The 13,577-nt window shown below is 38.8% G+C and overlaps 1 protein-coding gene across 3 annotated transcripts in view; it reads left to right on the plus strand.

The window, feature by feature from the left end:
• NEK5 (NIMA related kinase 5) overlaps positions 1–13,577 on the plus strand; it is a 28,627-nt gene that overhangs the window by 8,517 nt on the left and 6,533 nt on the right. For all 3 annotated transcript variants that reach the window (XM_065052689.1, XM_065052679.1, XM_065052700.1), the window contains 10 exons: positions 1,089–1,175; positions 2,028–2,082; positions 3,573–3,773; positions 3,912–3,984; positions 5,579–5,715; positions 9,264–9,463; positions 10,811–10,877; positions 11,184–11,303; positions 12,540–12,623; positions 12,728–12,832. In XM_065052689.1, coding sequence (XP_064908761.1) covers positions 1,089–1,175; positions 2,028–2,082; positions 3,573–3,773; positions 3,912–3,984; positions 5,579–5,715; positions 9,264–9,463; positions 10,811–10,877; positions 11,184–11,303; positions 12,540–12,623; positions 12,728–12,832 — 1,129 coding nt within the window. The remainder of the gene's footprint in view (positions 1–1,088; positions 1,176–2,027; positions 2,083–3,572; positions 3,774–3,911; positions 3,985–5,578; positions 5,716–9,263; positions 9,464–10,810; positions 10,878–11,183; positions 11,304–12,539; positions 12,624–12,727; positions 12,833–13,577) is intronic.

A 13,577-nucleotide genomic window follows, 5' to 3' on the forward strand; every position in this document is an offset into this window, starting at 1 on the left:
GTGGTGTGTTTCTTTGTGAAGCACAGACCTACTGTCAGTGCCTCAGCTCTCCACATGTAAACTACTACACAGGAAATGCCTACCTTCAGAAATATTCTGGAGATAATTGCTTTAAGCATTGCTCCTACACAGCAGAATAATACATAGCAGATAGGAAGTAGACTTCAGAATCTGAATGTCGAGGTGCAGACATTTTAAAGAGTATTTAATAGGCCTATACAACAAAATAATTTGAACTTGGTAGTACTTCTTCTCATATAAAAGTGAGTTAAGTTTCTCAGTCTCTGTTTTCCTCCTCCCCTGGGGTGCACAGAGGCATTTTCATCTCCATTCTCCACTTTAGACTGCAAAATAGCGTCTAATACTTTCACTTGCAGTTAGATATCTGTGACACCTCAGGCACTCAGTATTCATGTATTCTATAAAGAGTGTAACTCACAACCTTTATTGACATCTATTAATAGCCTAGTGTGAGAGGAATCACACTCTGTGAGCATCTTTTTCTCTCCACTGACTTCCGAGGGACTCTTAGTGACATCCATAGAGTAGATAACCTAAAAGCAAGTGAAATGAATCCAACTGGTGCTATTTGGCTACATCTTCACAAATCAGCAGCAAAGAGAGAACTAAAATTCACTCACTCGTGCTTTGATTTCTGGACAGCATTTCCTCCTTCCACTGTTCCTGGCTCGCATAACTGACTACCATCTCCTGTATTCTTGCTTAAATTATTATGTCGGAGACTCCTGATATTTTGCCGTGTGTTTGACATTTTTGGGGATTCTGTGTTAATGATAACCATTCCTTGAAAATGGTGACTACAATGCTGGTGAAAACTGGGGAAGAGAGAATTTGTGTGCTCTCTGTTGACGTGCAAACACTCCCCACTATTAAAATAGTTGGTCATTTTTACACAGAACTGGGAAGTACCTCGGTTTTTCTTGGGGTGTTCCATTAAGATGTTATTCAACTAAGGGCTGTTATTCAATTAGGGAACTATTACTCTGCCTGGGTCAGAAATGCCTCTAGTTCAATTGCTTGGAAACTTTTTCAGTGTGTAAGCTTTTTTGTTCATTGTGTTTCATTAGCACTATGGAGTTTGCCCATACCTGTGTAGGGACCCCCTATTATCTGTCACCTGAGATTTGTGAAAATCGACCGTATAACAATAAAACGTAAGTCTCTGTCTTTCCTTCATATGCTTGTGCATGAGGGCATGTACTTCCACTTTAAACTTAAAGTGTAATCTCATTCTCTTTTAACACTCCTTGTTAGTAGTGGCATGAAATGTAAAGTAGATTTTTTTTCTTTTGCTTTGTCCAGTTCTCCGTCAAATACTAAGTTTCTCCCTGTTTCCAGCATGTAATAACCAGTGCAAATATGGATCTTTTCAGTTCCAAGTTTGTGAATTTTTTGATATGCTCATCTGTGGTTTATAAAAATATACTAAAGTGAATGCTGCTAGATTGATAATTCTGAAACTTGGCAGTAGCCACCTGCAGGAAAGACAAATGAGTCTGAGAATTGTGAAGGCTCACTCAGGTTTAACACAAAATACTAGATGAGGACCACTGAAAAGTCAGGAGCTGAATGGGCTAGACTCCCTTGTCTATGTGGGGGATTGGATCAACACAGAGTGTTCTGGAGCCCAGCCTAGCATCCCAGCTCTAAGGTGCTTTTTACAAAGGTTTGCTTCCTTCTTGTCTCCTTAACTATCAAGTCAGCCAGAGACAGCTTTGCTATTTATCTTTCTAGGAACATTAAGCAGGCGTTCTTTATGTCTGGTGCCTTTTCCAATGATAATGATAGTACCTAGTTAGGTGTCATAGAAACATTGGTACCACAACTGAAAAGAAGCATCAGGTAGTTCTTTTCAGTGCATCTTAAAAAAAAATTAATAGTTGCACCAGTATTAGTCTGTGATAGAATAATGTCAATGAATTTGAGAGCAGAGAAGAAGTACTGATAACATGTACAAAATTATTATAGTATTTTCCCTGAAACTTTTAATTACTTTTTATTCACAGAGATATTTGGTCTCTTGGCTGTGTGCTTTATGAGCTATGTGCACTAAAGCATCCTGTAAGTATTGTGTAACAGAATCAGATCAATGTCATATTATTAAAAAAGATGGTGGGCAGCCTGGAAAAACTATAGTAATAATAGTACTCAAACAGCTGCTAGAATTATGTTCGGTTTATTAATTGATATTAAAGAATGACTGCCAGTGTTTTTTGTATTGTCTGTTTTTTGCATACTAATATACATTGTATTCTGTTGTATTTCTACAACTTTATGTGTATGCATACATATATCAAACATACATTTACTCTTTAATAAGTACTAAACTTTTTCAAAAGTCAGATGAACAGTGGAAAGAATTAAAGCCACGCTCCAAGATTAGGCTTTAAGCATATAATTTTACTAATTTCTATTTGAAACTACCAATCTATGCTTACTAAAAAGTTTGAAACCCACATTTCCCCAGGAAGCAGTTTGAGTTCCCAGAAGCATTTTCCTAAAGGTTTCCTTTTGTTTGGAAGCATATTCATGTCAGAAAATAACTGAGAGAGCATCTTCAGGAAGCTGTGTTGTCCTCAGCCTTATCTGAGCCTCTGCTAATCCTCAGCCTGGGAGTATTTTGTGGAGAAGGGAACACAGCAGAGACTAAGCCCAGCAATGGGAATAGGATCAGATTCCTGGGCCCAGCAGAAGTTGACATTTTGCTGGGCTTGGCTTCTGGAGAAGCCAAAGCAGCACTGATAGGAAGAGGAACTGTGCTGAGCTGAGAGCAAGAGGATACTGCCGAGGAGTATTCCAGATTTCACAGAGTGAGAAAACATTAACATTACTTCTTATGAACATTTGCTGTTTTATTCAGTACTGCTGCCTGGTTTTAAATTTGAAGGCGAGGTCTAGATGCTCCTGTAGACAGGAACTGCAAGTGAAGTTAAGGCAAAATTTGTTTACAACACCTTCAAAATAGTCAAGGAAATAAAATGGTGATTTTAGAAGTTGCTTTCAAAATTAGTTTTGCCTGCCTAAGGCCCTAGAAACTATATAAATGCTGACCTATTAAGGGGACTGAGAGGGCTGAGTTTTCTGAGTGGCATCAGTCATTAGAAATCAGATTATACCTTAGTTCCTAAGAGAACACAGAATGCAGAGGCTAAGTTGTTTGCAGTGAGGTTTTGAGGGTGAACACTGTGAAGATAGTATGTATGCAGGCCTCTGGTGAACAGCTTTTGGCAAAATACGTCATGTTTCATCCTGGAAAAAATGCATCTGTATGACAGCAGAGTGTGAGTAAAACTCATCCAGGTACTAAAGCTATTGGACCTTCTGAGTCGTGCAACCGAAACAAGTAGAATGTAATCAGAAAGTATAGTCAGAGTTTGGTTATATTAATTTTCCCCAGAACAACTATGGATAGCAAGAAAGGGTTTGTGGAGAGATTGCATAGCACAGGCCTTCTGTCAGCAAGCAGCTTTTTTTCCAAGTTGGAGTGTCTGGTCCATCGTTTCCTACCAGCGGTACTTACTGTGCTCTTTTTACTGTTTTTATTGGTTAAGTTTGAAGGCAATAGTTTGCACCAACTGGTGCTCAAGATCTGCAGAGGACATTTTCACCCAGTGTCTCCCAACTATTCATATGACCTGAGGATATTAATTTCTCAGTTGTTTAAAATATCTCCAAGAGATCGACCATCTATCAACTCTGTTCTAAGGAAGCCCTTCTTGCAGAAGCTTGTTCTCAGGTATTTGCCACCTGAGGTAAGTGCCTTGTACTGCTGCTTGCTAAGAGAAAAATATGTATCAAAGTAGTGTTTTAGTAGATAATAGATAGAACTGGTTAGTAGATAGGACTGTTTACAGTTCTATCAGATGCCTTTTTTCTTATGAATAACACAGGAAGAACTCTATCACACTGTGATACATAAAAAAAGTCCTTCAGCATCACAGCCTGGACACAACCTGATACAAGGTAATGATAATAATATTATTTAACATTAGTTCTACACTGACATTTGTTAGTTATGATATATGTGATGGCTATAACCTTCTCCAGCAGTCTTTATTGCACATACAAGAGTTTTACACAAAGTTAAAAGGAGGAGAGAACTGCAACAGCAGAAACATTCACCCCAAACAGGGCATTGCTGTCCTGTTCACGAAAAGACAACTCTAAGACCAGGTCATTAGGAACGGTCAGCTGGAAAAGCTGCCATAGGAAAGTGCTGAAACATGAGCCTTCATTCTTTTAAGAACAGAATTTACAAAATTGAAAGGCTTTGGTCTAGTTGCAGTTTAGGTCCATCACATGAAAAACATCCTTTCTTCATTTTGCCAAACTACGATATGCAAAAATGCAAAAGTCTTTCAAATTGTGCTCCATGGTATTTTACAAAATTGTAAAAATATATTTTACAAAATATAAATTAGATTAAATTGTGAGAGACAGTGAACTCTATTTGGATTTAGTGCTCATTGACAGATCAGATTATGTGTGCTCATTCTTAGAAAATATGAATGAGACTAAATGGTATCTCTATGAACTGCTGAACATCTGGCATGTTTCTGTCAGCATAACCATACACAACCTCATTCTGTGTTCTTCAGTGTATCGTAATTATTCCTCACATTTATCTTTGGAGTATTAAAGCAGTTTAAAGAGACTTGTGAAAATAAACCTATGTAGCTACTTAACTGAACTATGGATGTTTCCATCCCCCTCCCTTCCCTCCCTGAAAAAGTTCTTCAGTAATGTGGGAACCCATGTGATTTTGGAAATTACTTTCAATTAGATATATCTGCCTTCAGGTCTTCCACAATGAGGACAAAGGCACCTGAACACCTGAGTCACTTAGGCATTTTAAAAAGTATCTGTGGTCATATACTCATAATTTTCATGTATTTTATCTCCCAGATGTGATACTCACACAGTCATTGCTCAGAAAAGATTTCAAACTTGCTTAGGCTTAATTCTATCAAAGATGCTACTTTTCATTATTGCAGCTAAGGTGTTAGCAAAATTCTGACTGGCCAAACAGGAGTGGTGTGTACTTTTATTTTCTTATACATCGGGAACTGATAAGGTAAATTTTTCACTTTTGAGACCTTCTTTCCAAATTTCACAAGTACTTGAAGATTGTCTAACAATTTGTAGAATATCAAGGGCTAGGTTTAGAAAGGGAAGGCCTAAGCAGGTAGGCACGTGGCCTCCAGTGAAATCTGAACCTAAGAATCAGAGCTCCTATTTTCTGTTCTTGGTAATAGCATCAGATCAGTGTCCTAGTTTATAGAGGTCTCCTTTTTATTTGATGTACCTTTTTTCAAAAGTAATCAATGAAGGTCCACTTTACATGAGTGTGACAAATCATAGTGCTTTCAAAAGCATCTCATTCTTAGAACGAAAGGCAGAATGCCTAGGACGTGTGCAGTATGATGATGATGATGGTGATGATGAAAGGATGTAAGTAGTGTTAGCCCAGCCTGTCAGCATTAAGTGTGCAACTATATGGCCATTAATCACATAGAGAGCAGAGAAGGTAACCTTTTAACTTTTTATTGTTAAAAAGTGCATAAACTTCAAAAAAGGGGAGTCCAAGACCAAGCTTCTCCAGAATCTGAAGTGGTGATGCCTGTGAAGAAACAGGAATTATTTCAAAGAAATGAATGGAAACCTCCTTCAAGAGGGCAACAACCTATTTTTCAGGTACTGTGCATCCATATTCTTGTAATATTTAATCACCTTCGGAAGGCAAATTCCTGGTCCTAGAAAAGACCCTTTAAAAGTCCTCATTAAGATGTATAAAATTCAGCTTAATGCCTACACTAAGTCAGTAGACACAGTTAAACACTTCTGAAGCCTCAGAAGAGCTGTTTTAGAAAGCCTTAGTGGGAAACACCAAATTTAGGCTGCTTCAGTATGGTCCTTTGTAACAAAAGGAGTCAGGCGTGCTTTGCATTTACATTTGCACAAAGGCAAATAACCTCTCTGTTTGCATTTTTGCTATAGAAGCAAATACACTCATGCTCTTACCTCAAATCTTCTGAGAGTCCATTCAAAACAACTGACACCCACTGCACTTACCTCAGGTATTATTAAAACAGTAGTAACTGCACAGTGCAGTTAGAGTGGATTAACTGATGGTGGAGAATTGTGGAGTTCCCAGGACTGCAGCCCTCAAGGAATCACACTGCCTATGGATAATACTAGCCCTGTGCAAAATACAGGAAATAGTTTTTCTCATAGTTACATTTATGCATATCCAGTGCAAATCCAGAGATGGATTAAGTTAGGAATGTTAAGTTTCCTTTCACTGTGCACTGCTGTGGTCAAAGGCAAAATTTTGTTCACAGTGTTTTGATCTGTGAGACATGCTCTCATACTAACACTGGGAAAGTTCGCACATTCTTTCAGCATCCAAATGAAGCAACAAGTTTGCAGAGTGGCAGGGATACTTGCATAGTGTCATACTTTGCATTGCTTCAGGATTCATAGAATCACAGTATGGCTGAGGTTGGAAGGGACCTCTGGAGGTTATCTGGTCCAATTCCCCTGTTCAAGCAGGGCCACCTAGAGCTGTTTGCCCAGGACCATCACCAGTTGGCTTTTGAATATCTCCAAGAAGGGACACTCCACAGTCTTTCTGGGCAACCTGCTACAGTGTTCAGTCATGCTCGCAGTAAAAAAAAAGTGTTTCCTGATGTTCAGAGGGAGCCTCCTCTGTTTCAGTTTGTGCCTGCTACCTCTGGTCTTGTCACTGGGCACCACTGAAAAGAGTCTGGCTCAGTCCTCTTTGCACTTTCCTTTTAGGTATGTATATACATTAGTAAGATCCCTCCAGGCCTTCTCTAGGCTGAACAGTCCCAGCTCTCTCAGCCTTTCCTCATAGGAGAGATGCTTCAGTCCCTTCATCATCTCAATGGCCTTTTGTTGGGCACTCTCCACTATGTTCATGTTTCTTTTGTACTGAGGAGCTCAGAACTGCACCCAGGACTCCAGGTGAGGCCACCAGTGCTGAGCAGAGGGGAAGGATGACCTCCTTTGACCTGCTGGCAATACTTTGTCTAATGCAGCCCAGGATACCATTCACCTTCTTTGCCACAAGAGTATGTTGTTCTCTTATGTTCAGCTTGTTGTCCACCAGGACTCCCAGGTCATTTTCTGCAAAGCTACTTTTCAGTCAGTTGGCCCCCAGCACGTACTGGTGCAAGTGATTATTCCTTCCCAGATGCAGGTCTTTGCATTTCCCTATGTTGAACTTCATGATGTCCCTGTCAGCCCATTTCTTCAGCCTGTTGTGGTCCCTCTGGATGGCAGCCCAACCCCCTGGCCTATCAGCCACTCCTCCTGGTTTGGTGTTGTCAGCAGAGTTGTGGAGGGTACATTCTACCCCATCATCCAGATTATTAATGATGTTAAACAGGACTGGACCCACTACTGATTCCTGGGCTGCACAGCTTGTCACTGGCCTCCAACTAGACTTTGTACTAGGATCACCACCCTCTGTGTCCAGCCATTCAACCAGTTTTCAGTCCACTGTCTGCTGATTCAGCCCAGACTTCATCAGCTTCTCTGTGAGGATCTTAGGGAAGACAGTGTCAAAAGCCTCACTGAAGTCAAGACAGATAATATGCTCTGCTCTCCCTTTGTCTATCAAGCCAGTCAGTCCATCGTAGAAGGTTACCAGTTGGTTGAGCATTATTTCCCCTTGGTGAATCCGTGCTGATTACTCGTGATCACCTTCTTGTCCTTTATGTGCTTGGAAGTAGTTTCCAGGATTAGTGGTTCCATCACCTTGCTAGGCATTAAGGGGAGGCTGACCAGCCTGTAGTCCCCTGGATCCTCTTTCCTGCCCTTTTTGAAGATACAAGTGACATTTGCTCTCCTTCAGTCCTCAGGCAGCTCTCCCAATCACCATGATCAATCAAAGATAACGGAGAGTGGCTTCACGATGACATCTGCCAGCTCCCTCAGCACTCAGGGGTGCATCCCATCAGGGCCCATGAACTTAGGTTTGTCCAGTCTGCTTATGTATTCTCTAACCTGACGAATTTCTACCAAAGATGCATCTTCCTTGCTCCAGACTTTCCCCCTGAGTCAGGGGGGCTGGGATTCCCAAAGACTGGCCTTGCTAGTAAATGCTGAGGTGGAGAAGGAATTAATTGCCTCAGCCTTTTCCATGGCCTGTGTCACCAGAGCGTGTGCTTCACTGGTCACAGTTCTCAATCCTCTTACATTTATTTAGATGGCCTGGTTTGTTCTCCCTATTGCTTGGGATTGCCATACTTCTGGATACCATACTGTAAAAGGTATTTCAATAAGGGACAAGACAAATACTTTTTGTAGTTACCTCTTCCTTGGGAACATTATCCCAGTGGAAAATTCTTACACAGATATGGATTTATACTGTGATCTGGACTATACGGTAGGTAGATGAACCTATTTTCAGTGTTTCTAAGAGGGAAAACAGAGATGAATAGTTAATGTATTTACCAGCTAGGGAAGGGATACTTAGATCCTTTTTCATTGATGTAGGAAAATAAGCAAAATTCACCATTTTTCTTACACAACATATAGTGGTTTTAGTCTCCCACTATGGAAAAGTTTGTGAATGTCCTACCACACTTCTTTTATATCATGCAGTGGCAGTTAAGGTGATTGCCTTCTCTCCATTGTTCTTATGAGAAATGGAAAAGACAGTCTTGTCACAAAGTAGAAATACAGGGATGTTTCATCACAGTGAGGACTTTGAGAAATGAAAGGCAAGCTCCCACAGGCACAGAATCAGAGATGATGACATGAAGTAGCACAGTGCTCCCCTGAAAGCAGCAGTCAACGTGTATACTGTCCAAAACTGCATCCCAGATTCCCCTTGCTCTCACATGTCAAAATAAAATTCTTCTGGAATTAATTCAGTGCTTCAGGCTTCAGAAAATTGAGTGACTTCAGGGCAACGACACTACAGGGTACAATGCCCCATGGTGACTGACTCGCACAATTTGGGCTGCTGCTTCCTGACAGGAGCTGATGGAACTGGGGAAAAAGAAAAGACAATGGTAAGATTACATATACCCTGAGAAGTTAGAAAGTTTCTGCAATGCATGTGAAAGAATTTGGAAAACTTCCACTAACTGTACTTTAGACAGCCTTTATTACCATGCAACTCAAGCTGGGGTTAAGGACAGCAAGTTAATTCAAAATTGTACTGATACAAATGAAAGCAGGTAAATTAACATCCTTTTTTATCTTTTCAGCCACAGATCTCCAGACTTAAGATGGCAGAAAGACCAGAGAGTATTAGAGTACGTGGCCGTTATAGTCATTACTATGATCAGCTTGACAACTTGCAGAGGAAAGTTAACATACATTATGACCTTTCTCATATCAACCAAAGAGTTGAGGAATACTACAGACTAAAAGGACAAGTTGCACCTCCACCCCCACCACCTGACTGGTAAACTTTTCTCACTTTATTTATTGGTAGTCAGCTGTCCTGCATGTTTTGAGTTATCAGCCTTCCTGATTAGGTAACACTGGCTGTGGCTTATTCAGTATAATTCCTTCTTGGCTTGGTCTTCGACAATTTTTGTGCATAAGTTTTTTATAAACATGATTACTCCTGTTTCTGTCTATCCAGAAGTTCCTTCTGAATGTTTCATCCTGATGTTTGACATTTTGTTGCCAAAATGTGTCCCAAATCTCAGCATTTTATTGGGTGAGAAGTAAAACACATGCTTTTTTGTAGTCTTTCTAATTGTATCGAGGATAAATACTGTCTTTTCTTCCCACCGGAATGATATAAAGCCCAAAAGCAGTTCTCCACTTGAGGAAACAGAGTGGGAGAAAGGCCATGAAAATGTGTGGGGTTTTAATTTAATTTAATTTAATTTTATTTTATTTTATTAATTTTTTCCCTGCAGGGCTTATGTTTTGTTTTCAGACATAAACACCCTTTGTCCAGCAGTTTCTTTACTTCAAAGCCTTTCTCTTACTAAGTAGAGGTACCACCTCTTTATTACTTGATTGCCTGTCCATTCCATGATCGGCCCTTTTAGGTGTGGATGAGCTTTGAAAACCTTGAGAAAGGAAGATAAGGAATTTTTAATACTGCCTCCTTTTGGATCCTTCCATTAAGGTTGACCGAATCATTAATTTTCATCCAATGATGACAATGTTAAGAATGTTTCAGTTAAGGATCATCAGGTTTAGAACATCTTTTCTGAGCTGAGTTTGGCTCTCTGGGGCACAAGTGGGTTCTGAAGTTAATAAACAAAATTAGTAGAAATCAGGGACCTTACAAATGACTGTGGGTTATTTTATATATATAAAAAAGAGAGAAATGTTTAGAAACCAAAACAAATACAAATTTAGGCTGATAGAATTAGGCACAGATGAGAAAAGAAATAGAAAAATTGTTGAATATACAACCTCTGTTCTTACAATTTTTACTCATTTTGAGGATCAGGAAAGACAACTTTATTTTCAATGACACTTTCACATCCCATTTATCGAATGAAAGGTGGAGAAGGTATTTGCTGCACCCTTCAGAAGGCCAGTGCAACTGAAGTAATAGGAAGGTCAATACCTTGGATATGGATATGTTTTCTTTTTGTTATTTTACTGTTGTTCCATATTTATAAATATTTACTTATAAATATTTTATCCATGTTTATATATTCATGTAGTACAAAGAGAACTCTGTTTGTCATATGTGATAGAACCTGTAGAGAATTATTTGTGCAAATGATAGCAGAGTCTGTGAAATAAAATGTAGCATATGAACATCACTTTCTTCTCTCAGGACTGCAGAATATCTTCAAAGGCGTTTTGAAGCCAAACAGTACAAGATTAAAGTGGAAAAACAGCTGGTAAGTAAACATTAAATCATAGAATAAAATCTGTAAAGAAAAAAAAATGAAAATTCAAAAGATGATCTGATGTCTTTGTAACAACAAACTGTGACTCTGACAGGTAAACATTTCTGCTCCAGCAAATTTGTTGATCTGATACAAAACTATAGCAATGTAAAATTTTGCTATACCTTTTTCCTCTGAAAATATGAACTTAGCTTACTGCACTGTTCAGTGGAACGGGCGGGTGAGTTGAGTGAGCACTGAACCAAAGGATTCTAAATGAAAATTCCTTTCCTCTGGGTTTTATTTGTACATCTGCAGGGGCTGCGGCCATCCTCTGCTGATCCATATCCTGACCAAATGCAGCAGCAGAAAATGAAGGAAGAGCATCTCAAAAATACTCAGCAGGACATGTCTAGAAAGAATGAAATGAAAGAACAGGTAAATGAAATTTCTTCCTTAGCCACATAAAAGTTGTCTCCTTATACTCCATGACAATAGTGTTCTTTATATAAGAACTGATTCTTTTCTATCTGACCACTAGGAAAATATAAGCTGTTTTCATATGGTTCCATCTTTGATAAATTGGTGAGGACTTGCACAAAAGCTGTTGTCCATAATAATTTCATAAAGCATGGCCTTGATTTTTATTTTGCTTCTACTGAGATTAGAGGAGTTACATCACTGAACAAACTAATGTTGGAGGACAATAGATCCTCACATTTACAAATCAGAATAAATAGTCATACAGGTATTATTTGTGTATGTATGTTCATTGTTCATAAGTCATACTGTAACATTTAGACTGTGATATAATAGTATGAGATGCATACTATTAATACTTCCCTGGGGTGGTATAACTTTTGGAGATTATTTTATACAGAAACAATATACTTTTCTGGTTTTGCTTTTGGGCGAGAGAGAAAGCAAACTGATACTTCTTTCTTTCGTGAGCGCATATAAATACATTCTATCTATCTTTGATTTATAGAAAAATGTCAGAATAAATATTAATATATTAACTATTACATAATGGTCAGACTTCGGGATAAGAACATGCTCACCATATACACATTTTTCAGAGACCGTAGCTGTTTAGTTCCACAAAGCCTGTATGCCAGAAAATTAAACTTTACAGATTTGTCCATTTATAAAATGGGCAAATTGGGATAGATCCTCATATAAACAGTAACAGAGATGCCCTTGACACAAAAATTGTCTTTTGGCCCAATTTGCATAGGAAAGTTGAAGCTTCTCCAAGAAAAAATTACCAGATTTTGTTTCGTTTTGGGGAGCAGGTTGCAATACAGTAAGTAAGACATAATTTTTTGTCCTCCTGATTTCCAGTCCTCTGGTTTTGAATTGCAACCTTAGAATCATTACTTATACAGTCCTTCAATTATTGTTGGAATTAGCTGGTTTAGATATAATTCTACAGAAAATCAAGCATGAAACAGTCTGGAAAACTTCAAAAACATTGAAATCTGGAAGAGTTAGGACTCAAAAATGTCTTCTAATAGGAGGTAACAGTTCATTTTTAAAATTGGCAGTAAAGGACACTGATCCCTTTTTCTCATATATACACAGCTTGATATCCATAGAATATTTTGTTGAGCTAGTGTTACTTCTGTGTGCATTTCTAATGTGTATGTATTCTACCGTACTGTGCTTTGATAGGAGTACCTGAAACAACTGCAGAAAATTCGAGAAGAATACCACAGTGATATAAAAGAATTGAGATTTAGAGCAGGAGTACTCCAGGTAACAAACTTCAAACATACACACAGTCATATTTCCTTTTTCGTTATTAAGTTGATATCCTTAATTAGAAACTGAAATGAACATTTTATAAAAATGTTCCCTAGGAGAACCAAAAAATACAAGACAAAACCTATCTTGTGAGGCAAGGGAAAGCTGAGGACCAGTCTGAAACCAAGGGTACAGCTGGAACAAGAGAAGAATCACTTCAGGTATCAGTACCATCTCCTGGTCTAAACAGAACTTTTAATGCAAGTCCTGCAGTGTCTTTGATTCACTCTCTGTGACAAATGTGAAAAACAGTAAAGCTTAAATCTCACTTGATGTTTGCACCACATGTGAAAGTCTCCCTGGGCTCCCTTCATGAATAGCCTGGAAAGTTTCTTTGGCTGAGTCCTGACTTGTTTTGGTAACTCTTTTTTATCTGTAAATATTAGGATGTACTTAATTTCTTTTTGTGGTATGTTTATTTTCCTTGCTTTCTGAGTGAAGTAAAGAAAAAGCCACTTACAGTGCAAACCTTTATGAGAAATCTGTGCAAAAGATACAGTAATTCATGAAAAGCCAGAGTAACACTGTGTGGGATGTGAGCATCCAGGTTTGTGTGGACTCCTTACTTAAATAAAGATTTAGGAGAAGCAGGAGGAAGAGGCAGAGCCAAAGCTTTCCAGCTACAGGACTCCTTCACTTCTTTCTCATCCAGTACTACTGAAGCAGTGACAGAATTGTTCCACTTTTACTTTACAATATTGGCTTTGTGACCACCAGACAAGTTTTCCAGACAACATGGAGTTCTACAGCAACAAGTCCAGTTTTCATCAAGTGAAATGAATGAAAGCCTCAATTTATGAAAATGAATCTCAGTGTGCAGATTCCCAGTCTATTCTAAAGGGAAAACAGCCCTGATTTAGCTACTAGCGTTCTTCAGGCAGGATTTGCTTCATGTGACGTAGGACT

This window comes from Columba livia, chromosome 1 (assembly GCF_036013475.1).
Source record: "Columba livia isolate bColLiv1 breed racing homer chromosome 1, bColLiv1.pat.W.v2, whole genome shotgun sequence".
In the NCBI taxonomy this organism is placed as follows: Eukaryota; Metazoa; Chordata; class Aves; order Columbiformes; family Columbidae; genus Columba; species Columba livia.